The sequence below is a fragment of the Erpetoichthys calabaricus genome, chromosome 1 (genome assembly GCF_900747795.2).
Source record: "Erpetoichthys calabaricus chromosome 1, fErpCal1.3, whole genome shotgun sequence".
In the NCBI taxonomy this organism is placed as follows: domain Eukaryota; kingdom Metazoa; phylum Chordata; class Cladistia; order Polypteriformes; family Polypteridae; genus Erpetoichthys; species Erpetoichthys calabaricus.
The window spans coordinates 342081841-342108649 of record NC_041394.2 but is presented as its reverse complement, the minus strand read 5'-3'; the positions used below and the strand labels follow the sequence as shown (position 1 = coordinate 342108649).

Sequence of the window (26809 nt, the reverse complement as noted above, 5' to 3'; positions counted from 1 at the left end):
CCAGAGGGGACTGGGTGGTCTCGTGGCCTGGAACCCCTGCAGATTTTATTTTTTTCTCCAGCCTTCTGGAGTTTTTTGTTTTTTCTGTCCCCCCTGGCCATCGGACCTTACTCTTTTCTATGTTAATTAATGTTTTCTTATTTTAATTTATTTTGTCTTTTATTTTTCTTTTCTTTATTATGTAAAGCACTTTGAGCTACTTTTTGTATGAAAATGTGCTATATAAATAAATGTTGTTGTTGCTGTCATTGACACTGGAGACTGTGTTATCATGTGGGACAAGACTATTCCCACAGACTGTACCCACCACCACCAATAGGCCAGACATTGTGTTCCATGACAAGAAGAGCAAGTCATGTGTCTTCATTGATGTGACGATTACAACATCATCTTGAGGGAAGAGGCACAGAAGATCAACAAGTGTAAAGACCTTGGGCATCATGTATAAAAATATCATGCATGCCCATTTCCACCCTCACTTCGAAATGTATATAAACTAAACTTGGTGTAAAGCACGCAGATTTTCACAGCAGCATCACACCTCGCATACTCACTTTTCTGCTCCGTTATGCAAACAGGTGACATCCAGCGTCAAAGCAGTGCTACTGTTTCTGTGTTGTTTCCTTTTCTTTTTCCTATTCACATCCATGACACTTGCTTTATCAAATACACTGAAATTAATTGCATATTGTCTACAAATGTAAGGCACTTGATTATAATCAATCTGCTAACAATATAACGGTGCACAGAATGGACAAACTATTCTGATTGCCATGGCTGCTTTAGTGTTGTTACTCTCAGTGCACCACTCAGAGTACTTTAACCTGTTTATTGTATTTGAGTGTGATGTCCCAGCTGCACAGCAGCTGATTGATAAGCTCTACAGGGGGTTGAGAGTGCAGGAGATTATCAGCATACAACTTCTGCCCTAGAGGACATTTATAGCACACGCTGCCTCAGAAAAGCCACCAACATCTGCATGGATTCCACTCAGCCATGTGCACAATCTTTTTGAATGGGAAACACTTTAGAGCATTTCCTGCACGGACCTCGATGCTCAGAAACAGTTTCATCCCAAGAGATCTAAACGCATTCAATCAGTCCATCAAGTGTTCCTGGTAGAACTGTTAGTACTTAGAATTATAACGACCTCACTGTAAACTTGCACTACAGTTGTACTATTGCACAACTTAAACCACTTTATGAACCTTTTGGACTACTTGCACTATACAGTGCATCCGGAAAGTATTCACAGTGCATCACTTTTTCCACATTTTGTTATGTTACAGCCTTATTCCAAAATGGATTAAATTCATTTTTTCCCTCAGAATTCTACACACAACACCCCATAATGACAACGTAAAAAAAGTTTACTTGAGATTTTTGCAAATTTATTAAAAATAAAAAAATTGAGAAAGCACATGTACATAAGTATTCACAGCCTTTGCTATGAAGCTCTAAATTGAACTCAGGTGCATCTTGTTTCCCCTGATTATCCTTGAGATGTTTCTGCAGCTTAATTGGAGTCCACCTGTAGTAAATTCAGTTGACTGGACATGATTTGGAAAGGCACACACCTGTCTATAGAAGGTCCCACAGTTGACAGTTCATGTCAGAGCACAAACCAAGCATGAAGTCAAAGGAATTGTCTGTAGACCTCCGAGACAGGATTGTCTCAAGGCACAAATCTGGGGAAGGTTACAGAAAAATCTCTGCTGCTTTGAAGGTCCCAATGAGCACAGTGACCTCCATCATCCATAAGTGGAAGAAGATCAAAACCACCAGGACTCTTCCTAGAGCTGGCCGGCCATCTAAACTGAGTGATCGGGGGAGAAGGGCCTTAGTCAGGGAGGTGACCAAGAACCCAATGGTCACTCTGTCAGAGCTCCAGAGGTCCTCTGTGGAGAGAGGAGAACCTTCCAGAAGGACAACCATCTCTGCAGCAATCCACCAATCAGGCCTGTATGGTAGAGTGGCCAGACGGAAGCCACTCCTTAGCAAAAAGGCACATGGCAGCCCGCCTGGAGTTTGCCAAAAGGCACCTGAAGGACTCCCAGACCATGAGAAAGAAAATTCTCTGGTCTGATGAGACAAAGATTGGACTCTTTGGTGTGAATGCCAGGCGTCACGTTTGGAGGAAACCAGACACCGCTCATCACCAGGCCAATACCATCCCTACAGTGAAGCATGGTGGTGGCAGCATCATGGTGTGGAGATGTTTTTCAGTGGCAGGGACTGGGAGACAAGTCAGGATAAAGGGAAAGATGACTGCAGCAATGTACAGAGACATCCTGGATGAAAACCTGCTCCAGAGTGCTCTTGACCTCAGACTGGGGCGACGGTTCATCTTTCAGCAGGACAACGACCCTAAGCACACAGCCAAGATATCAAAGGAGTGGCTTCAGGACAACTCTGTGAATGTCCTTGAGTGGCCCAGCCAGAGCCCAGACTTGAATCCGATTGAACATCTCTGGAGAGATCTTAAAATGGCTGTGCACCGACACTTCCCATCCAACCTGATGGAGCTTGAGAGGTGCTGCAAAGAGGAATGGGCGAAATTGTCCAAGGATAGGTGTGCCAAGCTTGTGGCATCATATTCAAAAAGACTTGAGGCTGTAATTGCTGCCAAAGGTGCATCGACAAAGTATTGAGCAAAGGCTGTGAATACTTATGTACATGGGATTTCTCAGTTTTTTTTATTTTTAATAAATTTGCAAAAACCTCAAGTAAACTTTTTTCACGTTGTCATTATGGGGTGTTGTGTGCAGAATTCTGAGGAAAAAAATGAATTTAATCCATTTTGGAATAAGACTGTAACATAACAAAATGTGGAAAAAGTGATGTGCTGTGAATACTTTCCGGATGCACTGTATGTACATGTATATGACACTTATGCTTTCATACTGTGTATTTTTCATTGTTTTTTATTGTATTATTATTTTATAGGAACATACGTTTATGGAGAAGTGGCATATTGAATCTCATTGTAACATACAATAACAATAAAGGAACTCAATTCAAGAATTCCATAGAAGACAGCGTGTATTTACAGATGATGATGACTGGATTCTAAGTCGATTTAGATTTCCAAGAGCTATCTTGGAGCTGTGTGCTGTTGGAATACCAGGATGTACTGTATACTTCATGTAACAGCCAATCTTAGAAACTGAATACTTAAAGTTAACTTCATTTAGTGTTTGTTTGACTCCTATACAGAAAAAGATATTAGAATATAGTATAGTCTTTTACCCACTGTAAGTAAATATGAGATAGAACTTTCTTGCTATATCTGTAACAAAGTGTGTTAATTGTTTCAGTTCTTGTTTAGAATAGGTCTCATTGCTACCAGGGACTGAAAGACCCTCTTACAGTATGAAAATGGGATAAGCATACAGTTTTCTGAACGTTTAGGAATGGTTCAGCTGTATAAGCAAACTTAAAGAATGAAATAAGATATATCAGCTTTAAACAGAACTTTTATTAAACAAGAACTTTTCTTTTTTTTGCTATATCATTTTTTTCTCTATTTTTGTGTGAACTGTTTTACTTTGAATTTTTACTAAAGCTTTTAAAATGAACTTATTTTGTCTGTGGAATCATTTCGTCGTGTTAAGCTTTTGCCAGAATCCCATGAAGCATACTGAAGCTGTAGAATTTTGGTAATTTTGGGTAAGCGCAGTTACACTTGATATCATTTTTATGATGAAATGCATTAAAGTATGTATATTACATTTCATACATAAATTGGTAAATTCATTTAAACTAGGGGGCTTTGCCCAACTGCCTGCGCTACGCACCAGCAACTTTGCGTCTCTGTCACTTGCGTATGTGGATTTCACTTTCACCAAACAACAAATCTTTTAGTTCTCATGGATACGCCTCTTCACTGGGAAGAAACACTACTTTTCCCTGATGGCAACATAAATTAGACAATATACAAGTCTCCAACTTAAAGTTTAAAGCCAAACAATATCTACTGTACATACTTCTGTCATATCACCTACAGTATGTCCATGTATTCAATCTCTTTTCACTTTTATCTTTTTGTCAATATCACATTTTGATTCCGTGTTTGGTATTACACCGTGACAACACAACATATAACTGCCCGTGAGTGAATATCGTTTCTTTCTCTCTACACAAACTGTGTATGACAATAGCATTCACACAAATGAGAAATGACTGAACCGTGTGCGTGGTTGTAAATGTTTTAGATGTGGGTAGGACTTTTCCCAATATCTTTGCATAAAGTCTTGTCTCGCGGGGCTTGAAATTTTCTCTCGTGGGATTTCACTTTCACCAATCAACCAATCTTTTAATTCTTGCGGATACGCCTCTTCATTGGGAAGATACACTACTTTTCCCTGATGGTAACACGAATTAGACGATCTACAAGTCTCTGAGTTAAAGTTTAAATCCAAACAATATATTCAATCTCTTTTCGCTGTTCCGTTCTTTCACTGAGTAATAATTTCCATTTGTTTGCGCTAATGCAATCTTTAACTATCCTTTTTTTGAGACTTTTGAATGTTCCTACTTCCATTATCTCTAACCTGCTCTGCATGTGTGTCACGCCAACGTTTCTGAATTCTTTACGATGTTCTCCTTTGTCATCTACTCTGTGTCTTTTATTTCCAGCCCCTGGCGTGGTTAAATCTCTTCGCACAAAGTCTTGTCTCGCGGGATGTGAAAGTGTCTCTCTGAGAAAATCACATCTCATCTCCTTCCAAGATTTTTTTTTTTATATTAGAGATATAATATATACTGTTAATAATTAAACATGTGGAGACACAGTGGCGTGGTGGAAACACCACTACCTCACAGTAAGGGGGTCACATCCTGGGTGTCTACTACCTGGATTTGGTATGTTTTCCTGGTGGGTTTCCTCCGTGTGCTTTGGTTTCCTTCCAAATTCATGCAGGTTAGGGGATTTGGTGATGCTAAATTGATGCTACTAGTGTATGTGTGTGCTTGTATTCACCCTGCGATGAGCTGGTGCCCTATCCAGAGATTGTTCCTGCCTCACACTCTATCGTGGAAAAATATAAAGAGAAAAAACAAAAATTACTGCACATATGATTTGTAGGTTTAGAGAGGGCATATGATAAAGTTCCCTGGCAAGAATTGTGGAGATTTATGAGAGAAGAGAGTACTAGAGAAGTATGGAAGGATAGATAATGATATGTATGAGATGGGCTACATACAAGTCAGAAGTAGTGTAGGAATAACACATGGGTTTGCAGCTAAGGTTGACTTACATCAAGGATCATCATTACCCCATATCTTTACTCTAGTTATGGGTGTTATTGCTAGGGAAATAATAGATCAGGCCCTGTGGTGCATGCTCTTTGCAATGTTCCAAATGTTGGGAAATAAAGGCGCTTTCTAAATAAACAGGATTCTGAGAAATTAATTCATGCATTTATTTCTAGTTGGATTGACTACTGCAATGCAGTGTTCACTGGATGTTCAAACTGTTCTTTATGCAGGCTCCAGTGAATCCAAAGAAAGTATTACTACAAGAACAAGAAAATATGAACACATAACCCCAGTTCTTAAATCCTTACACTGGCTCCCGGTTAAGTTTAGGGCAGATTTCAAAATCCTCCATTTAACATACTGTATAAAGCATTAAATGGCCAAGGTCCGGCTTACTTGTCTGAACTTATCATGACTTACAAACCAGAGCGCACATTAAGATCTCAAGATGCCGGTCTGCTTAGGATTCCAAGAATGAATAAAATAACAGTGGAAGGTCGAGCTTTTATTTACAGGGCCCCTAAACTGTGGAATGGTCTGCTTGCTGCTATAAGAGATGCCCCTTCGGTCTCAGCTTTTAAATCCTGGCTGAAGACCCACTACTTCAGTTTAGCATATCCTGACTAGAGCTGCTGAATAACTGTACAGACTGCAGCTCTGTTGTTAGTCATTAACACTAAAACATAAGTAACACGATAGTTCTAATTTGTTACTAACCCTCACCTATTCTGCTTCTCTTCTTGGTACTCAGAAGTGGCACTTGGTGCCACGGCCCACCTGCCAAGTTGTTTTGCCCGCCTAAGGTAAAGTCATCTTTGATGCAGGATCACAGGAATCATCGGGTAGAGGGGTCCTTTCATTGGATTGGCTGGTTCAGCACCTACTCAGCTGTGGAATGGTATATTGGGTGAGCAGATTGATGGCCGAGGTCTCTTTCTAAACAAATCCAAATTGTATTATGCGATATCATCTACAGTTGAATTCTGCTCTATTGTATTGAGGATTATTTGTGTTCTGTTCTGTGTATTTTATTGCATTGACCCCCTTCTCTTTGACACCCACTGCACATCCAACCTACCTGGAAAGGGGTCTCTCTTTGAACTGCCTTTCCCAAGGTTTCTTCCATTTTTTTTCCTCTACAAGGATTTTTTTTGGGAGTTTTTCCTTGTCTTCTTAGAGAGTCAAGGCTGGGGGGCTATCAAAAGGCAGGGCCTGTTAAAGCCTATTGTGGCACTTTTTGTGTGATTTTGGGCTATACAAAATAAATTGTGTTGTATTGTATAGATATTGTATTGTATTGTATTGTATTGTAATGTGGCACCTCTAAGAATACTGTGGGAAAACAAAACTGGGGAATGGAGAGGAGCAATGGAGGATAGAGGCCTTATGATTAATAGGAAAATACAGAATATCTAAGATTTAAAGGGCAAGAACAAGATGCAGAAGTTAACTTCCAATAAAAAAATTCTCAAAAAGAGAGAACAAGTTCAAGTATCTGGGATCAACAACAACAACACAGGAAGAGGAGCTAGATTCAGAAATAACCCACAGAATGCAATCAGCCTGGAAAAAACGGAAAAAGGCATCAGAAGTTCTATGAGACCAACGAATCAGGGCAAGAGTGAAGAGTATAAGACAGTGGACAGGGCAGCCTTGTTGTATGGATCAGAAACCTGGGGAGCTAAAAAGGCGCATGAAAATAAACTAGTTGCTATAGAAATAAGGATTCTAAGATGGAGGTGTGAAGATGCCAACCTTCATAAGATCTGGAATGAGAGCATCAGAGGTACAGTTAAAGTTGGGGAAATGTCAAAGAAAATACAAGAAAGAAGGTTTAAGAAGTATGAGAATGCAATGAGAAGAGAAGCAATGTTCTGTATGGACCTATATGTGAATTGTGGGTAACAAGTGAACATACCTTTTTAGGAATTTACCCAGATTTAACCTGATTGGCAAGTTGTTGAAAATGGGAAGAAAGAACAGGGAACAGCATTGTCTTGCACCATTTTTGTACGGCAGTGGCATAAGTAAGTAAAACAGAAGGTGTATGTTTATCAGTCTAAGAAGTGAACACCTTCTAAGGAATCGTGTTAAGTAGCTGAGCCTGCCAAGCGTTCTTATGGATAAGGGGTGTCATTGTGTGCACAGTTCATCAATAATATGTTCTGTTACTTGTTAAACAAATATGTTCTAGTCTGAAAAGTATTTTAATATATAATTAAACATTGTTGGTTTCAGTAGACTCAATTTATAACGAAAATATAGAAATAATCTGAGAATGAAAACACACAGTTTCTTAAAAAGTAAATACAAAAACATTTGGTAATCATTCACCAATTAAACCCAACTTGTAAAAAAGGTGGCTGCTTAGTATGATTTTTCTTAAATCATTCCCCCACCTTTAAGCAAAAAAGCATAACAGTTGCATACAGATGCAAACAAAGGTTAAAGCAGGAAGAGTTAACAGACATCAGCAACTGCTATGCATGATGATACACCCTGCTTATTGTACCTACCATACTATATCTTGAATCTCAGAAATATTCTAGAACATTTCTTAGTGTGTCCATTACTATAGCATCTCAGTCTCACTAAACTTCAGTATAACCTCACTGTTGTTTCCAGCTGGGACACATCTTAAACAAATATATATATTATATATATATATATATATACTAAGAAAAGCGCTATATAAATGTAATGAATTATTATTATTATTATTATATATATATATATATATATATATATATATATATATACACACACATACTTGTATTTATGGTTATCTATAAAATTCTTTTTTCACATTTGAAACAGAAATTACGTATGACCATGCGATATGGAAATTACGTATGACCACTGAACATACTGTAACACAGGAACTAATCACTTCATTTGTGGATGCCATTTTTCTATCGTCTTTACGAATGGTTATTATTTGTGTGAGAGTTATTTTACTGATATTAAAAACAACATAAACATGCCGATCTATCCCACAGAAGTGCGCCCCGCGTCGCAGTACTTGATAGTAGAAGAGATGAAGAAACAGCTTTGCGTCTTTCTACTTTTTAACTGCGCTGAGCTGTAAACAATGTGAAGACGACACCGCCTTCAGCGTCGAGGGGTCGTGAGAACAAAGTGGACGCTGGGAGGTGCGGAATGTCAGGCTGCTCCGCCGGGTCGAGATCTTCGCAGTTTTGGGCAGCGTCCTCTCTTCTCGCACTGTTTGTGACACTTCAAGTGCCCGGTTGGCTTCTGGGAGAGTGGAAATCTTTGCGATTGAGTGTAATCGGCGCCATCGAAGCAGGACTCTGTTTGTAAATTGCCCTGCACGACTACTTACTGTCCCTTAAGGTGAGTTTGGGTCACTAAAATCCCGCAACATTCAAGGTTGCTTTTGTGATCAATTATTTTAAGAAGACGGAGAGTTTACATCTAAGAAGATGTACAGACCTCTTCATTTAAAGTGTTGGACTTGGGAATTGTTTGGACCTTCTGCCCGTTAAGCACGGAAGGGCAGCATCCACATTTATCAGAATTATTTTTCTCTTAAATCACAGGCACATAGTGCAAGGTTGTCAGGCAGAAATTTGGATGATCACATAGAAAATGTAATTTCTATACCACAGCGGTCGTGTAGCGCCTTTCAAAAGGGATCTACTACCGAGAGTTGATCCAAATACATTTTAGCTGCTGTTAGTACTACTTACCTGTTGTGTTATACCGCCTTTAAAATGTAGTTTACCCGAAACCACTCCAGTAGTGCTCAATGTATCTTTACTTCTTAAAATGTTAATGTGTTACTGTTTAATAACTTATAGACTACATTTTATTTTTTTCCCTTGCACTCAGTGAGCGAAGAAGCCACTGGGTAATCACCTAGTATATTTTATATATATATATATATATATATATATATATATATATATATATATATATATATATATATATATAAACTGTGTGAGCCTGTGCTATTAAAAGCTCGGGGTCCAAGAAACAATTGAAATCGTCAGAAAACAAATTGAAATGTAGAGATGCCAGGTAATTGAAAGGAACTACTCTGGGCATCTATCTTTTAAGAGGATTCGTCTTGCCAAAGTACTCGCATCATTTGTGTTATCAGTGGCTAAGCGACCATCTTTCTTTGGAGGTTTTGTTTTACCGATGTGCTCACCTCGCTTCTGTGTTAGCCGTTAAGTGAGTGATTCTTTCTTCGGCCTTGCTTGCATATCCTCAGAGGTGGAGCCCTTACCCCAACTCCACCTCTCACTTCCGGGCTGGAAAGGCAGACATATACACTTCCACACATAGATGTTTATATATAAGATACATATGTATATATATTCTTTTTTTTTAAGTCTGAATCACAGACTATTAGGTGGTTACCTACCAGGTAACACTTGCGGTTGGTTAGCCAGTTGGCAAACATCCGCTACGTCCTCTCAGTTGTGAGACGCAGCTCACAGATATGTGATACGGTATCTGCCAAACAATACAAAGACTACATTAATGTGTTTCGTCCTTACTGGGGCTCATGTCAGGTGTTCGCACTTTTGCATCCCCTTACAGAGGATAGAACCTCTGTCATCACAGTACATTATAATACTCTGATCTTCACCCTGCCAAATAAGTGAACCAGCCGCCATGGTGCAACATCAGAGGCATCACAATCCCTGTAAGCAAAAAGTGCATACACCTGACGAGCCCCAATAAGCGTGAAACACGTGTTTGGTAGATACTGCATCACATGTCTATATCTATATATACTTTTTCTCTAGAAAAGATGCAGTGGAATGGTAAAGGAGTGGAATGGATGACTTTTGGTGGAGCATTTCACTTAATGTTAGCAACATACAGGAATATAAAAATAATAAATTATGCTGAGATAACAAATTTGAATTCAGCAATTTGGGTATGTGTTTGTAAAGATCTTCTGATTTTTCAGCACAAACTTAATAAATTATAAAAAAACTGCACTTCTAAGCTTAAAGAAACAAAGTCAAGCGAGTGCCCCACCTAAACATAAGTACCAGACCCGTTTTGTATTTTGCACCTACCATCTCCAGAATGATTTGAACATGATGCTCTCTCAGTCCTCTTCATGTCCGCCTCTGAAGATTCCGACTTCAGATGGTACGAATGATGCTGAAGGGCCTGCTCACTGCTCAGTGTGAAGCCTAACTGAGACACCCTTTCATCTGGACAGACATACGGAGAGACAGACTCTGCTTTAACGGCTTCTTCCTTGATGGTGTTTAGAATTTCATTTTTCTGAATGTCAGTGCTAATAGACTTTGGCTCCAGTTCTTCTTTAATGCCAGTTGACCCCCATTCACAATCCTCCTCCTTAACGCCCAGACTCCCTGGCTGATAGTGCACCGATTCCCATTCACAGTCCTCTTTCTTAATGTGCACACTTATTTCGTCGGTGGTATCCATGAAATGGAGGCTCCTGTGAAGCATGAGATTTTCATTTTTCTCATCATTACGCTCTTCTTCTAAGGTCACCTCTTCACATTTATGGCTCAACTCTGGAATCTCCTGGACATTCAGGTACATCTCCTCCATTTTGTCCATTTATGAATCCAGTTTCCTTTCTCCTACCTGTGGGAAGAGCACAACAGAATGAATTCCAAACATCAGTCTACACAAAACTTTAAATGTGTGCCCTATGTAACCTAACTGCTCCTGTGCACTGTTTAGATCATTTTAACCAAGGGTACACTTGACAGCTTCACAGCCCATCTTGTGCAACCAGATTTTGAAGGTTTCCCTTCTTTGTGGATAAAACTTCACTTTGAACTTTATCTTGCACATATCAGCCCAAATCTGAATTTCATCCAGATAACATCTGAAGTGATGGTATAACATTTGTGGCACCTATTAACCTGCTCTATTTAGTGGCACCTGAAACTTTTACCAAGTCGTTAATAACATATTTATAATTTAAATTTCAGAAAACTCACAGAAACAGAAAATCATGTAGGAACAGAATTAAACATAGAAAAACAGATGGATGTGTCTGTTTGGAACTAATAAGAGTAAAAGGCTTTAAACAATGACATTTGTAAACTATAATGAATATATTTTCTCTTTAAGTACAACAACAGTGGATCATTAAATGTGTCAGATGTGCTGGTCATGTTTTTCTACTCAGGGTTCCAGTCCATTCATTGATAGCTGCATACAGCCACATGAAAATGAGAGTCATCTGAAATAACTGGTGTGAAAAATAAAATACAAGAAAATCAAATAAACCATTGTTTAACTGTCAGAAGCAACAAACAAACAGAGCAAAGTTTGCCTGACAAGATGCAAACTACAATTAAGTAAGAAACTATGCAAAATTTTCAAGTAACAAACTGAATGTGTTACACATAAAACACAATAAATATTTCTGTGATTTGTGTACTCAAGAAACAGAAGCCCTCGGAGAAAAAGAAATGGCAAGCGCACAATTCACAATGAGTAAAAACAGACATTAAAATCGCAAGGATAAAATATTGCGAATCCTGCAGTAGAATCTGGTAGCATCGTCAGTTCATCATAATCAACAACTGGAAACTCCATCAAATCACAGTAATGACAAACAAAAATTTAAATACACTACTTCATATTTTGCTTTTTTATTCACTCGAAGACCCTTTAAAATGACATGTAATACTATCATGTGATCATTGAGGGGTCCTTTATTTGGAAATGCATACGTGCCGTTTGAGAAGCGTGGCTGTAGCGCCTGACTGAATAAATTCGGGGGTCTTTTATAGGTCATACGTACGGTGATATAAATACTCAAAGTACCACATTTTAAAGCAAGTGCGGGACTGAGCTATTTAATTCACAGGAGCAAGTCTAGCATGGCTCCCGTAACACTACAACGAGCCTTGACGTACCGCTCGGTAACTACACTCTAGTCTGTCGTGAACGTCACTGCCGCAGTGCCATTTCTTTTATCTACACGTTATGCAGTTACACACCTTTACTGTTCGCAGATCTGCTTCTCCGCACAGGCCTCACGATCGCTCAGAAGTTGCCAGTTGAACATTCGCGCTCCATGAATCCCGAGATAAATAAGTCCATGAGAATCCCGCAGCTGTCAGGAACAGAAAGAGAGTACTTCCGGAAGGGAGCGCAACGAGTTGTGTCAAAATAAAAGCTCAAAACCTCCAACACCTCGGCTGCTCAAAAAGCAGAGCTAAGTAAGGATGATTGTCTCAGAAACCAGGGGTGTCGTTTCTTTTTATACAAAGAAACGTGCAATGGAATGCAGGGAAAATATTTTATACTTTACAAGACTGGACCAAATAAAATTTTGGATGCATTTTAAGATACATGGGAATAGCATAATTATGGTGATGACTATCGACATAAGTGGGTGAAAATGCTATTGTCCATATCTCAAAAGCTAATGATTGTATCAGCATGAAACCAGAGTGGACTATGATCTAAAGCAGGGGTGTCGAACTCCGGTCCTGGAGGGCTGCAGTGGGTGCAGGTTTTCATTCTAACCATCTCCTTAATTAGTGATCACTTTTTGCTGCTAATTAACTTCTTTTGCCTTTGTTTTAATTGACGTGACTCAGACCCCTTAGCTGTTTCTTTCTCCTTAATTAGCAGCCAAACAATAATGAGACACAAAACAAGCAGCCACATGACCAGCTCCCCTGTGCCCATCACACAATAGCTGAAAATAAAGAAGGGTGAAGATCTCAGTAAAACAGACAATCAACAGTTTTGGAAATGTCTGCTGTGGCAGAACGAGAGCAGCAACAAGCCATGGAATTAAATGACGGGTTCAATTAACAACAAGAATCAGCATCTCATTAAGAAACTGGTTGGAGTGAAATTGGTTGGAGTTTTAATCCCCAGTTTAATTGGTCATCTGTTGGCTTGTTTCACGTCTAATTTCTGTCTGGCTGTCTTTTAATGAAGTAAAGAATCAATTCAGGGGACTGAATCCTTAAAACAGGGCTAAAGAAAAGAAGTTAATTAGCAGTGAAAACTGGTCACTTGTTATGAAAAAGGTTAGAATGAAAACCTGCAGCCACTACGGCCCTCCAGGCCTGGAGTTTGACACCTGTGATCTAAAGACCACCCCTATAATCGGATTTGGGGTCCTTCGTTTAAGATTATCTTTGCTGTATCAGCAGCACTAACCTCAATACGTGTGTTTTGCACTTTTATTTGTTACAGCTGAGGTAGACACCTTTACAATTGTAAAATGTAGAAGGGGAGGATTGTAGCAGCATTGAACTGAGGTTAATGCCTCTTTGTATTCAAGGCATAAGGAATCCCTGTCAGGAAATGAGTAAAGTGGTTGTCAGATGTCACCGTCATCCTCCGCCAAACCTCCTGGCAACCGGGAGCCGATTCTTGGCCACAGGCCTCACAAAATGGCAGCTCCCATTAACAACACGAGATGCAGAAAACTACAGGCAACGGCCGATTTAAATACATATGACATAGTGAGGAAAGTCCATAGCATAAACAGAATCCTGTAAAACTAGGGGGCTTCGCCCCCTGCTCACTTCGCTTGCCAACCCCCTGTGTTTGGTTTTCCGGATACACACTTTTAAGATTGTTGCTATTTAATTAATTTCACTTTTATTTCAGAACTTACGTAAAAACAATATTTGGAATCCTTCAAGTCCCAATGTGCTGAATCCTTTAAATGAGGTCCGTGAGACCTGTGCTTAATGACTTTGTACCATAATTCAGGATAAGTTTTGGAATTTCAGCACAGACAAAGCAATCTACATTATCAGCAGTTAATAATTTTTTTTGGAAAGTAAGCAATAAATGCATGTGAGGTAATACTTCTGACATATCACCTGTGTCCATATATTCGATCACTATTCGCCTTTTAGTTATTTCTTGGAGTAATAATTTTTCTTTTTTTGCGCTAATGCAATGTTTACTTTCTTTTTTTGACACTGTCGTTTTTTTCTGCTTTCATATTCTGTATCTTGCTCTGAATGTGTTTTCGTGCCCACGTTTTTGTTTGAGTCTTTTGAATTCCAGTTTTCATTATCTGTAACCTGCTCTGCATGTGTTTGGCTTCCTTGCATTATAACCTCTTTATGACGTTTTACTTTGTTTTCTACTATGTCTTTCGCCTACCCCCGTCGTTTTGAACCCGTGCCTGCTGTTTACCGTTAGTAATATGGGTAAGTAATATGGATGATTGCACGTACTGTTAATATGGAGCGTTTTCTGTGGCTGTACTGTTAATAATGCATCACTGTAATGAGATTCACCTATGCTGTGTAGTTTGTATGTGTGAGGGTGACGTACGTTTAATACAGATCGTTTGTTTATTCTTATTACCCATCAGGTGTTGCGCCTGTGTTATCTGTGGTTGTACTGTTAATACTGTATTACTGTAATGTGATTCAAATATGTTGTTTTGTCTGTATTTGTGGGGTTTCTATATTATGTCGGGTGTTTGCCTGCGGTTTTTTAGAAGTGCGTGGATTCTGCTGTGTAGTGTGGACATTTTTTTCAGTTGTACGTTGTAGGCGAATACGCCTTTTGTAGTATCTGGCGATTTCCGTACTACAATTCGCTTTCCGTACTATCTCGGGCTTGATTTGTGAACCTTTGTGGACTCTGTAGTCTGTCCCGTAACACTTTGGGGCGGGGATAATGTGATTCAAATATGTTGTTTTGTCCGTATTTGTGGGGTTTCTGTATGATGTCGGGTGTTTGGTTGCGGTTTTTTAGAAGTCCATGGATTCTGCTGTGTAGTGTGGAAGTTTATTTCAGTTGCGCATTGTAGGTGAATGTGCCTTTCGTCGGTGGATCGCCGTGTTTCGTTTTTGAGTTTGAGCCGTGACTGTTGGTGCCTGTGCACTATGTCTCCTGCGTCCATATCCGGTTTACCATTCTCGGTTAGTAATCGTAGTCTCTCCCGTTTCACTCTGGGGTGGGGGGCTTTGTGTGGCGCCTGCGCACTATGTCTCCTGCGTCCACAGGCAGGTCCCTGCGTCCATATCCGGTTTACCATTCTCGGTTAGTAATATGGATATTCATGTACACACACCACAAAAAACTAACTTATGTCTTCAAAAATCTATTTTTTTTATTTTATCTTGTCACCTACCAATGGCTTTGAATTGTTATTAATTTTATTTGTTGACGTTTGCCTACTATTCAAAGAGATTTCACTTCCATTGCTGTTTGTTGACCTACGCTACTTTATTATGTGGTGCTGCGTATTCATTTTGAATGGTTAACTTAGCCTCAAATTGAATGCATCTCAAATTCTATGGAATGGTGTCAAGTAACCAGGAAACATCTAACAAAAATTTGGGATGTAATTAAGCATTAACATAACACAATGTCATAAAACTCAAAACTGAATTTTTCCAAGAAGCTTGGGCATCATTTAAGGAAGTAAGTTCCAATTTTTTAGATAACAATCAATATCAAAATTATTAAGAAATTGTCTAAAAGTTTAAGGAATTTGTGTGCAATATGAGTCTCAAAGTCTCAATGTCTTTTTGGATTCACTTTTGGAATTTTTCCTTGGAAATCCCGGAGCGGTGAATGAAGGATATCAAGGACATGGAAAGAAGTTGCCAGGGACATTGCTGTTGGATGACTCATAAAGAGATCCCATTATGGGAGACTATCAGTCACTCTGCCTCTTCTCCCCCCACACCCTATGCCAGCAGTGATGGGTACCAGTCAGCCACCTCCTAACCAAAACCAGACACACCACTCACTGGTGCCAGCCCGCTCCTCTCACTGTCATCTGAAGTGCCAGCTGTTGAGACAAGCATATCAGATAAAGCAGGACTGCCACTTCATCCTTCTGATTAGCCTCCTGCCTTGTCTGATTCCATGAGATGTCATTTGGTCAGGAGAGGACACCATTTCAGGAAAAGGATAGTTTTATTTTACCAAACAGTGAGGATGTCAGAAGCTGCCTCCACCATAATTCTATAAGAACATTACCTAATCAGGAAAAAAAAAACAAAGAAGGTGGCTGTCCTGCTCCAAAAATAAAAAATTATATACCTTATTTATAAATGTCTACACGTGGAAGACATGTGGCCCGAAAGTGAGAGGTGGAGTCAGGGTGAGGGCTTCACCTCCGAGGATACGCAAGCAAGGCGAGCGCGTCGGCAAGATGAATCCTCCTAGAAGAGAGACGCCCAGAGTAGTTCCTTTCAATTACCTGACATCTCTACATTTCTTTTTTTTTCCTGACGATTTCAATTGTTTCTAGGACTCTGGGCTTTTTATAGCACGGTCTTACACAGCTAGTCTCTCAATTACATAAAAAATCTTGGGACGAGACAAGACTTTTTCAGTTAGACGAGATAAGACATTTTCAGAGAAATAATTTCAAGTCCCGCGAGACGAGACTTTGTGCCAAGACATGAATTGAAAACCGAACAGGTCCAAGCGGGGTTCGAAAAATAAAAGACAAAAAGAGTAGAAGACAAAGTAGAACATCGTAAAGAGGTTCAAAAACATTGGTGCGGTACACATGCAGAGCAGGTTAGAGGTTATGAAAGTACTAAAATTCAAAAGTCTCAAAAAACTGAGAGTAAAGATCTCATTAGTGCTTCTTCTTCTTCTTTCAGCTGCTCCTGTTAGGAGTCGCCACAGCAGATAATCTTGTTCCATATCTTCCTGTCCTCTACATCTAACAAATGGAAGTTATTACTCGGTGAAATAACAGAACTGCGAAAAGAGATCGAATATATTGGCATAGGTGATATGACCGAAGTATGTAAACTATGTAAAGGATAGTAAAGATTGCATGAGCGCAAACAAACAGAAATTATCAGTCTACGAAATAACAGAACAGTGAAAAGAGATTGAATATATGGAGGTGATATGACAGAAGTTTGTAGATATTGTTTGGCTTTAAAGTTTAAGTCGGAGACTTGTAGATCATCTAATTCATGTTGCCATCAGAGAAAAGTAGTGTTTCTTCCCGATGAAGAGGCGTATCCACGAGAAATAAAAGATTTTTTATTTGGTGAAAGTGAAATCCACAAACACCACAGGCAAAATATCCAAATCTGCAATAATCTGTTCACGTTCACATCATTGAATGCTCAAAACGTAGATTTACACGATTCAGGACCATACGCTATGAGAATCTGTGATCCCGCAGCAATTAAAACTACGACAAGTTTCATTTCAAAGAAACCACAATTTGGTCAGATTTATATTTATGATCACGGAGAAGCGATGCAACATAGAATCGAAAGAGTTAAACAATTGGACGTATTAGAAATTCTACAGCCAATAATGGATACAAATCCATACGTCCAAAAGTATCACACTTTACATGAAATGCATTCTATAAAAACGGAGAAAGAAGTTTTCTTGGATTTCTATATGAATCTGAAAGATCTCGCTCACATATATAATAAGCCAACATGTGACGAATTGTCAGCGATAATAGTTTTGAAAGACAGAGATATCAAAGACAGAGTTGATATTCGTGTTTATCCAAAAGCACAGCATGATTCATCGCAAGCGGCAGATCTGGGAAATGACGAGTGCCTAGGACCCACACAGGGGTTGGCAAGCGAAGCGAGTAGGGGGCAGAGCCCCCTAGTATATATCAAATATATCAAATATAGGGCAAAACATGTGTTGTGTACTCTTTGAATTATTTGACAGGCACTGTATAGTATGTTTATAATCTGCTTCTCATTTCTGAGAGGGCATGGTGTATATATGCCAGCTAGCTTACCAACCACAAGCATTACCTGATAGGTGACCACCCAAATAATCAGATTGTGATCAGACCTATGAATGTACTACTGTACCCCAAACTTTACCCTGCTGCCAAGTAACTGAACCAGCTGGCGTGGTGCAATGCCTGAGACTTTGCCTCAGGTGCTGATGTTTAAGGTTCAGTCCCCACAAGGGGAAACAAAAGTGTGTACACCCGAGTTTCCAATCATGAAGCGCAAAACCTTTAGACAAAAAGCTCATAGTTTTTCGTAAAACAACCTGCCGCTTCAAGAAATCATAATCGTCAAGTTTATCGTGAGGCACATTCTGTAAAGCAATTAAGGCATCCCCAGACAAAAAAGGGGTGACGATGACAGCCCAGTTTCGTTTGTCCCATCCCAGCAAAGTCGCCACATGTTCAAAAGCCAAAAGAAACATCTCTGGGTCATCAGAAGGCCCCATCTTCGTCAGCACCTCCTTGGAATTAGCAGGTAGAGCAGGAACAGGAGCTGGAGCAGGAACCAGATCATCCTCCGGGTCGGGAGGAAGCGGAACATTTTGAGCGATCTGAAACAACTTCTCGGCGTTCATCTGTGCAACCTCTCCTGGTACCACTTGTCATGCTTGGGTCACAGATTTGCACAGAAACACAGGAGGTTGTAGAGACAGGGACTTTATTCAAATTTCTGCAAACAAACATGTCTCTTTTTCAAAAGTTTAAACTGTGCTCCTTGACAAGACGGAGATGACAAAGAATTAAAAGAATGCAAACATATCTTCCTCTTCAAAGGAGTGCGCGTCAGGAGCAGAGAATGTCAGAGAGAGAGAGAGAAAAGCAAACAAATCAAAGAACAATCGACACGTGCTGTTTGGACTTTTAAGTCTGCGCAGTACCGCATGGATCGCACAATAGATCAGCCGCAAGTAAGCCCAGAAAGTAAGAGAGCGATGTGAAGGTAGTCTTTCAGCGTTTTTTAACCTGTAGGGGTGCGATTGGCCTCCCAGCTCACAATATATATATATATACAATATCTCACAAAAGTGAGTACACCCCTCCCATTTTTGTAAATATTTTATTATATCTTTTCATGGGACAACACTGAAGATATGACACTTTGATACAATGTAAAGTAGTCAGTGTACAGCTTGTATAACAGTGTACATTTGCTGTCCCCTCAAAATAACTCAACACACAGCCATTAATGTCTTCTAAACCACTGACAACAAAAGTGAGTACACCCCTAAGTGAAAAATGTCCAAATTGTGCCCTAAGTGTCAATATTTTGTGTGGCCACCATTATTTTCCAGCACTGCCTTAACTCTCTTGGGCATGGAGTTCACTAGAGCTTCACAGATTGCCACTGGAACATAGACATAGAGACAGAGAGACACTTTCACATCCCGCGAGATGGTCAAGTCACGTCATACTTACAACCTTTGGAAGCAAATCCCGTGATACACATGCAGATCGAGCAGGTTAGAGATAATGGAAGTAGGAAAATTCAAAAGTCTCAAAAAATTAGAGTAAAGATCGCATTCATGCAAACAAACAGAAAATATTACTCTGTGAAATAACGGAACAGTGAAAAGAGATTGAATAGTGTTTGAGGATGTCTGGGGAGAAGAGAGACAAGGCAGTGACTTTAAAACGTTCAAAGCGCCGCACAAAATGCAGATCAGCTGATCAAGCAAAGAGGAGGTAAAAAAAAAACTGTTATTTGATTCCCATTGTATCACCGTTTAAGAGGGGTTTCAGAGGAGCGACCACGTCCCCTTGAGGTGCATTCAGCCCCCCTCTTCACAACAGTGCGTAGCGCTTGGCCAGGGGCCGGGTGTTTGGGGAGAAAGGGGTTGTAGAGCGAAGTGAGCAGGAGGCCAAGCACCCTAGTGTATATATAAATACAGTATATATATACAGTGCATCCGGAAAGCATTCACAGCGCATCACTTTTTCCACATTTTGTTATGTTACAGCCTTATTCCAAAATGGATTAAATTCATTTTTTTCCCTCAGAATTCTACACACAACACCACATAATGACAACGTGAAAAAAGTTTACTTGAAGTTTTTGCAAATTTATTAAAAATAAAAAAATTGAGAAAGCACATGTACATACAGTGGTGTGAAAAACTATTTGCCCCCTTCCTGATTTCTTATTCTTTTGCATGTTTGTCACACAAAATGTTTCTGATCATCAAACACATTTAACCATTAGTCAAATATAACACAAGTAAACACAAAATGCAGTTTTTAAATGATGGTTTTTATTATTTAGGGAGAAAAAAAATCCAAACCTGTGTGAAAAAGTAATTGCCCCCTTGTTAAAAAATAACCTAACTGTGGTGTATCACACCTGAGTTCAATTTCCGTAGCCACCCCCAGGCCTGATTACTGCCACACCTGTTTCAATCAAGAAATCACTTAAATAGGAGCTGCCTGACACAGAGAAGTAGACCAAAAGCACCTCGAAAGCTAGACATCATGCCAAGATCCAAAGAAATTCAGGAACAAATGAGAACAGAAGTAATTGAGATCTATCAGTCTGGTAAAGGTTATAAAGCCATTTCTAAAGCTTTGGGACTCCAGCGAACCACAGTGAGAGCCATTATCCACAAATGGGAAAAACATGGAACAGTGGTGAACCTTCCCAGGAGTGGCCGGCCGACCAAAATTACCCCAAGAGCGCAGAGACGACTCATCCGAGAGGTCACAAAAGACCCCAGGACAACGTCTAAAGAACTGCAGGCCTCACTTGCCTCAATTAAGGTCAGTGTTCACGACTCCACCATAAGAAAGAGACTGGGCAAAAACAGCCTGCATGGCAGATTTCCAAGACGCAAACCACTGTTAAGCAAAAAGAACATTAGGGCTCGTCTCAATTTTGCTAAGAAACATCTCAATGATTGCCAAGACTTTTGGGAAAATACCTTGTGGACTGATGAGACAAAAGTTGAACTTTTTGGAAGACAAATGTCCCGTTACATCTGGCGTAAAAGGAACACAGCATTTCAGAAAAAGAACATCATACCAACAGTAAAATATGGTGGTGGTAGTGTGATGGTCTGGGGTTGTTTTGCTGCTTCAGGACCTGGAAGGCTTGCTGTGATAGATGGAACCATGAATTCTACTGTCTACCAAAAAATCCTGAAGGAGAATGTCCGGCCATCTGTTCGTCAACTCAAGCTGAAGCGATCTTGGGTGCTGCAACAGGACAATGACCCAAAACACACCAGCAAATCCACCTCTGAATGGCTGAAGAAAAACAAAATGAAGACTTTGGAGTGGCCTAGTCAAAGTCCTGACCTGAATCCAATTGAGATGCTATGGCATGACCTTAAAAAGGCGGTTCATGCTAGAAAACCCTCAAATAAAGCTGAATTACAACAATTTTGCAAAGATGAGTGGGCCAAAATTCCTCCAGAGCGCTGTAAAAGACTCATTGCAAGTTATCGCAAACGCTTGATTGCAGTTATTGCTGCTAAGGGTGGCCCAACCAGTTATTAGGTTCAGGGGGCAATTACTTTTTCACACAGGGCCATGTAGGTTTGGATTTTTTTTTCTCCCTAAATAATAAAAACCACCATTTACAAACTGCATTTTGTGTTTACTTGTGTTATATTTGACTAATGGTTAAATGTGTTTGATAATCAGAAACATTTTGTGTGACAAACATGCAAAAGAATAAGAAATCAGGAAGGGGGCAAATAGTTTTTCACACCACTGTATATATATATATATATATATATATATATATATATATATATATATATATATATATATATATATAAATATATAATATCTGTGTTTATGTATGTATGTATGTATATACTCTCACACACACACATATATATGGGTTTCCTCATGTCACTGCCACCATGTGGCAAGGCTGTTTACTAGACAGTAAAACACTTCAACAGTTCCAAGATTTTTGAATCCTTTGCCTAAAATTTTCTTTTTGACGGCTGTTGACTTTGTGGCTCTCGCACGATATACAAAACATCCAGTGGTCATTCTGATTATTGGCTCCATTAATATTTTTCAATGACTGACGTTGATATCAAAAATCAAAATGACACGACTTTCCACCTTCCCCACTTGGTCATCATAACCATTTTTGAGATCTGACCTGTCCACTCCAATCCAGTTGTCTTTCCCTTCTCCTGTTTTTATGCAGTGTGGCCTTGTTTTTGTCATTTTGGTTGAACTTTATATGTCCCACCGGAGGAAATTTGTCAGACTATCCTGCCTATTTAGGCAATATAAAATTACATTTTAATTAAATGTAGACAGACATTAAGAATTTAACTTATGCCCAGCCTGTATATTAATTTCAGTCAATGGTGAGATGACAATTTGAGTGATTAGTTAATCAGTGAGGTGAATTTTACATCTATGCTTAGACCCCTCATTCCAACATTCCTCTTCTACTCTGTTATTTTTCCGTCTATACCATAAACAGCAGATGATGAATAAGAACGGAACTGAAAAGTTTAAAACCTGCCATGCAGGGCATGAGAGTGAGATTTAATTTACATTTGCCAGCACGTTCATTTTCTTGGTATGTGTGAAATGACCATTTCAGTGGTAAGGTGACTGATATAAGAAACAACACTTTGGGGCACCTTTTGGCAAACTCCGTGTAATTTAGGGATCGAAACTTTAAAAAACAAATGTGTGTAAGACGCAAATAAGTCTTCTCAGACGTGAGTCTTGTTAGATGACCAGCAAAGATGTCAGTTTTTCGAGTTATAATGTATTCGGGCAAGAAGAGGCGGGTCCAGGTGGGCGGACCCCTGCAGTGACGTCAAGTGAGGAGAGCTGTCAATCTTTCTGTCTGTAGAAGGAAGAAAGGAAAGGCCGTTATCATATAGCGCCAACCCAACCCCTGGACCGGCGGAGAATCGCCATCACCAAAACCCTTAAACTGTCCACTATGCGCATGCACGTGACACCCTATGCAGACATTTGGACCGATGACAGCAAGCTGAAACTGTGGCTGATGGTAAAATTGATCCATATCTTTAGTGTTTTAAGTCAGATATGTAATTAACAGGTCCTTGTGTTCAGTTTGGATTGTCCTCCAGTTATCAGATCTTCATGTAATCTGGATACTTTTCTTCATTTAATTAATTTGTCTTTTTGTGAAAGCTCAGGCAATTTGTTTGACACTCAGGATGAAGGAGTGTGTGAAACAAGCCATTTTATTTTTTCTGTTCTTTTCCTAGTTCACTGTTTCATCTTTTGTCCACCTTCTCATTCTACTCCATATACTCTCTGATTTCCTTGTCTCCGTTCTTCCTCCTCATACCTCTGTTCATTTTCCCCCTCCTCCTCTGCTCTCACCTTGTCCTGTTCTTCTACATGATAACCTGTCATCACCATAAACTGTTTTTCCCCATTTTTCTCACTCTTAGGTTATGTTCTCACTCCCCAGTTCTGGTGTCTCCTCCAGCTCTCCCACTTCTCTTTACTCCTTTTTTCTTTCACTCCTTCTGCTATTCACTGATCACAGCTCCCATCTTTTGTCCCCAGGCTCACTGTTGTGTTCCTTTTCTGCTCCTCACATGACACTCAGTCCACAGTCTCCATAATGCACTCCTTCTGCTCCCCACACTGACCTACAACCTGACATCACAGGCCAGAAGGATGTAAAGACTGCTCTGTGCAGGCCCACATGACCATTGTAGCTGATTCTTCTGGTACTTAGCACTTTGATGACAAATTCGTTGTATCGATCTCAGATCTTTGATATCAGTTCTAAGTGTTTGACACTCTCCTTCCCTCAGGTTCAAGTCTCACATTAGAATGTCCGCCAATTTCTTCACTTGTTTCCTTTTCAGACTTCTGTCCACTTACCCTGGACCACAACACAGCACACAGACGCCTGGAACTCTCTGAAGGGTCCAAGAAGGTGACATGTGAAGGGACGAAGATGTCATTTCCCGATCATCCTGACAGATTTGACTACTGGCCTCAAGTTCTTTGCAGCGAAGCTCTCAGTGGGACTCGCTGGTACTGGGAGGTCGAGTGGAGTGGAGATGAGGCAGAGGTTGGAGTCGCATATAAAGGAATTGGAAGAAAGGGAGAAAGTAATGAGTGTCTTCTTGGAGGCAATAGCCAGTCCTGGTGTTTGTACTACTGCGATTCCAGTTACTCGGTGTGGCACAATAACAAGCTGACTCAAATCAATGCTCCCTGTAGTCACAGAATAGGTGTGTACGTGGACTGGCCTGCTGGCTCTCTGTCATTTTATAGTGTCTCCGACACAATGACCCTCCTGCACAGGATCAACACTTCCTTCGCTGAACCATTGTATGCAGGGTTTTGGGTGGACGATGGCTCCAGTGTAACAATCTGCAATTTGAACACCTTGGATTAGTGACCAGTGGCATCTACAGATCACTTCATGTCTTCTTGTGTAAAAGTAAAGAGGACAAATCAATGGACCTCGCTGGAGTTAATTTGTCAGTTCATTCCTGGCATGTCTGTATCCAGCAGGGGGCACTAGCTTCCTTGTTGGAATGAGTTCTTTTGTAATTGTGGCGTGTTACATAACCCAAAACTATACAGATATGATATTAAAAGGCAATACCCCTCCCTTAGTGATACTGCGGTAAGAAATCACAGCCTCATTTGATGATGGTTTACGCTGCATCACAGCCGAAGGAAGCCAATGGAAAAACCCAGTCTGGGAGTAGGGGCCCGATGTGTAGAGTCTGCCATTTTCGTCGCTGCGTTGGAAGGATTTTCTGGATCGGATGATGTTATCTCCCATCCGTCCGTCGGCTTCAAAGGTGTGCCGGGCAATATTCTAAGGCTTTATACTCTTTCTTCATGTGCAGGCCCCCACTTAGGTGAATCATGCCATTCCAAACAAGGCAAAGAGAGGGTAAAGTTTCATGTTTGACACACACAAATAGTATACAATGGTCCTCAGTCTGACTGCCCATTTCCCAGTTGTCTCTATCTGTCTTGTCTTATACTGCTTGCCTAGCAGTTCTTAAATGGTGAACCCCTGTGCTAAATCTGGCTCTGTGTCAACCGTGCATGTGAGTAGGAAAAGACAGATTTATAAAATATATTTGTACAGAGCGCAGTGACATATATACTTATTACAGTAAACACAAACACAGCCACAGCCAGTAACGGCTCTGCCATAGTGGTCCTGGACTTGTGTGGTTGACATCAATAAAAGAATTAGCTTAGATGAGATTACTGTGAGCCAAACCTCATTCAACGCACTGTAAACCCTTCACCATTAGGCAACCTCCCTCTTTGGCCTTGTTTACTTCAGAAAATGGTAACTCCGCCTGAAGTAGAATAGAGCGCAGTCTGTGGGGACAGGCAGACTTGAGGTAATGGCCGCAGGTCTCTCTCTCTTTCTCGCTGTCTGTCTCTCTTCTCTCTCTCTCTTGCTGTCTCTTTCTTGCGGTCTCTCTCTCTATGTCTCTCTCTCTATCTCTGTTTCTCACTGTCTGTCTCTCTTCTCTCTCTTTCTTGCTGTCTCTTTCTCTCTCTTTCTCGCTCTCTCTCTTTCTCACTGTCTCTCTCGCTGTCTCTCTCTCTGTTTCTCTCTCTTTCTCGCTGTCTGTCTCTCTCTCTTTCTCGGTCTCTCTCTCTATATATATATCTCTCTTTCTCACTTTCTCTCTCTCGCTGTCCAGAGAAGAATGTGAGAATTGTCCAGGAGAGAGAGAGGGCTCAGGTTAAAAGCAGTGTTAGGGTAACAGACAAGATCCCAGTTAGAGGAGGTCTGCACCAGGGATCTTTTTGAAGTTCTTACCTCTTTGATTTGCTTATGAATGTGTTGACTTGTGGAATAAAAGACCAGTCCCCCTGTTGCAGACATTTTACTGATGATATGTTCTGTAGCACCAGAAAAGAGAAAGCGGAGAGGATGTTGGAAAGATGGAGGTGGGCTTTGGAAGACAGAAGATTGAAGATAAATAGGAAGAAGACAGGATATCTGAGGTTTAATGATGATCAGCACTCAGAAGTTAGCCTGCAGGGACAGCAACTGAAACAAGCAAATACGCTTAAATATCTAGGCTCAGTAGTAGCCCAAGATGGAGAACTACAAGCAGAGATAACCCACAGAGTGCAGTGTGGATGGAACAATTAGAAGAAGGTAGAAGGAGTATTATGTGACTGAAGAATTAAGGCAAAGGTTAAAGGTGAGGATTTCAGAACAGTGGTGAGACCAGCAATGAGGTATGGAGCTGAGACGTGGGTGGTAAAGTAAGCACAGAAGAAGACGTTGGATGTGGCAGAAATGAGAATGTGGAGATGGATGTGTGGAGTTACACAAAAAAAGGATAGAAATGAGACAATCAGAGTTAAACACAAGTAGAAGAGTTACCTAAGAAAGTACAGGAAAGTAGATTGAAGTGGTATGGACATGTAATGAGGAGAGACAATGAAGATGTGGGCAAAAGAGTGATGGGAATGGAAATACAAGGAAAGAGAAAACGAGGGAGGCCAAAGCTGAGGTGGACAGATAAAATTAAAGAAGATCTGAAGGGAAATGGCTTCACTGAGGAGGAGCTGCAGGACCAAACTGCTCGGAGAAGGTTGATCAAGCATATGTCAACCCCACACAGAGGTGGGAAATGAGGAAGAGGAAGAAGAAAGAAGAAGTTTCTGGTTTTGACGAAAGATCAGCTGGATTTTCGGTTTAGGCCCCAAATTTTTTAATACCTCCCAGTCATTATCGTCATTATCAGGACTGAGCTGTTTGGAAAAAGCTGATCAATCACATCAACCCCACATAGAACTGGGAAAAGATGAAGGGGAGGAAGAAGACATTGCAAACAGGACTTTTTGACATCTGTGTTTCATCTACCA

The 26809-nt window shown here is 40.3% G+C and overlaps 2 protein-coding genes across 2 annotated transcripts in view; one reads left to right on the top strand and one right to left on the bottom strand.

Annotated features, from left to right (window-relative positions):
* LOC114668707 (zinc finger protein 420-like) overlaps positions 1 to 12363 on the bottom strand; it is a 79547-nt gene extending 67184 nt beyond the window's left edge. Inside the window, exons 1-2 of the mRNA XM_051934477.1 lie at positions 12237 to 12363; positions 10317 to 10863 (exon numbers count right to left, since the gene is read on the bottom strand). Of these exons, the coding sequence (XP_051790437.1) occupies positions 10317 to 10836 (520 nt within the window). The 5' untranslated portion in view covers positions 10837 to 10863; positions 12237 to 12363. The remainder of the gene's footprint in view (positions 1 to 10316; positions 10864 to 12236) is intronic.
* Positions 12364 to 18334: 5971 nt separating this feature from the next.
* LOC114665188 (tripartite motif-containing protein 16-like) lies at positions 18335 to 24550 on the top strand. The gene is made up of 2 exons (XM_051934440.1): positions 18335 to 18455; positions 23728 to 24550. Exons 1-2 carry the CDS (start codon positions 18335 to 18337, stop codon positions 24342 to 24344), a joined length of 738 nt encoding a protein of 245 aa, XP_051790400.1. The 3' UTR covers positions 24345 to 24550.
* The last annotated feature ends 2259 nt before the right edge of the window (positions 24551 to 26809 follow it).

What these genes read in the sequence shown, in the direction of transcription:
- LOC114665188 (XM_051934440.1), top strand. Translation starts at nt 18,335, where the DNA reads ATGACAGCCCAGTTTCGTTTGTCCCATCCCAGCAAAGTCGCCACATGT. An exon ending in CACCTCCTTGGAATTAGCAG is followed by an intron (nt 18,456 to 23,727) that starts GTAGAGCAGGAA and finishes ATCAGTTCTAAG; the next exon opens with TGTTTGACACTCTCCTTCCC.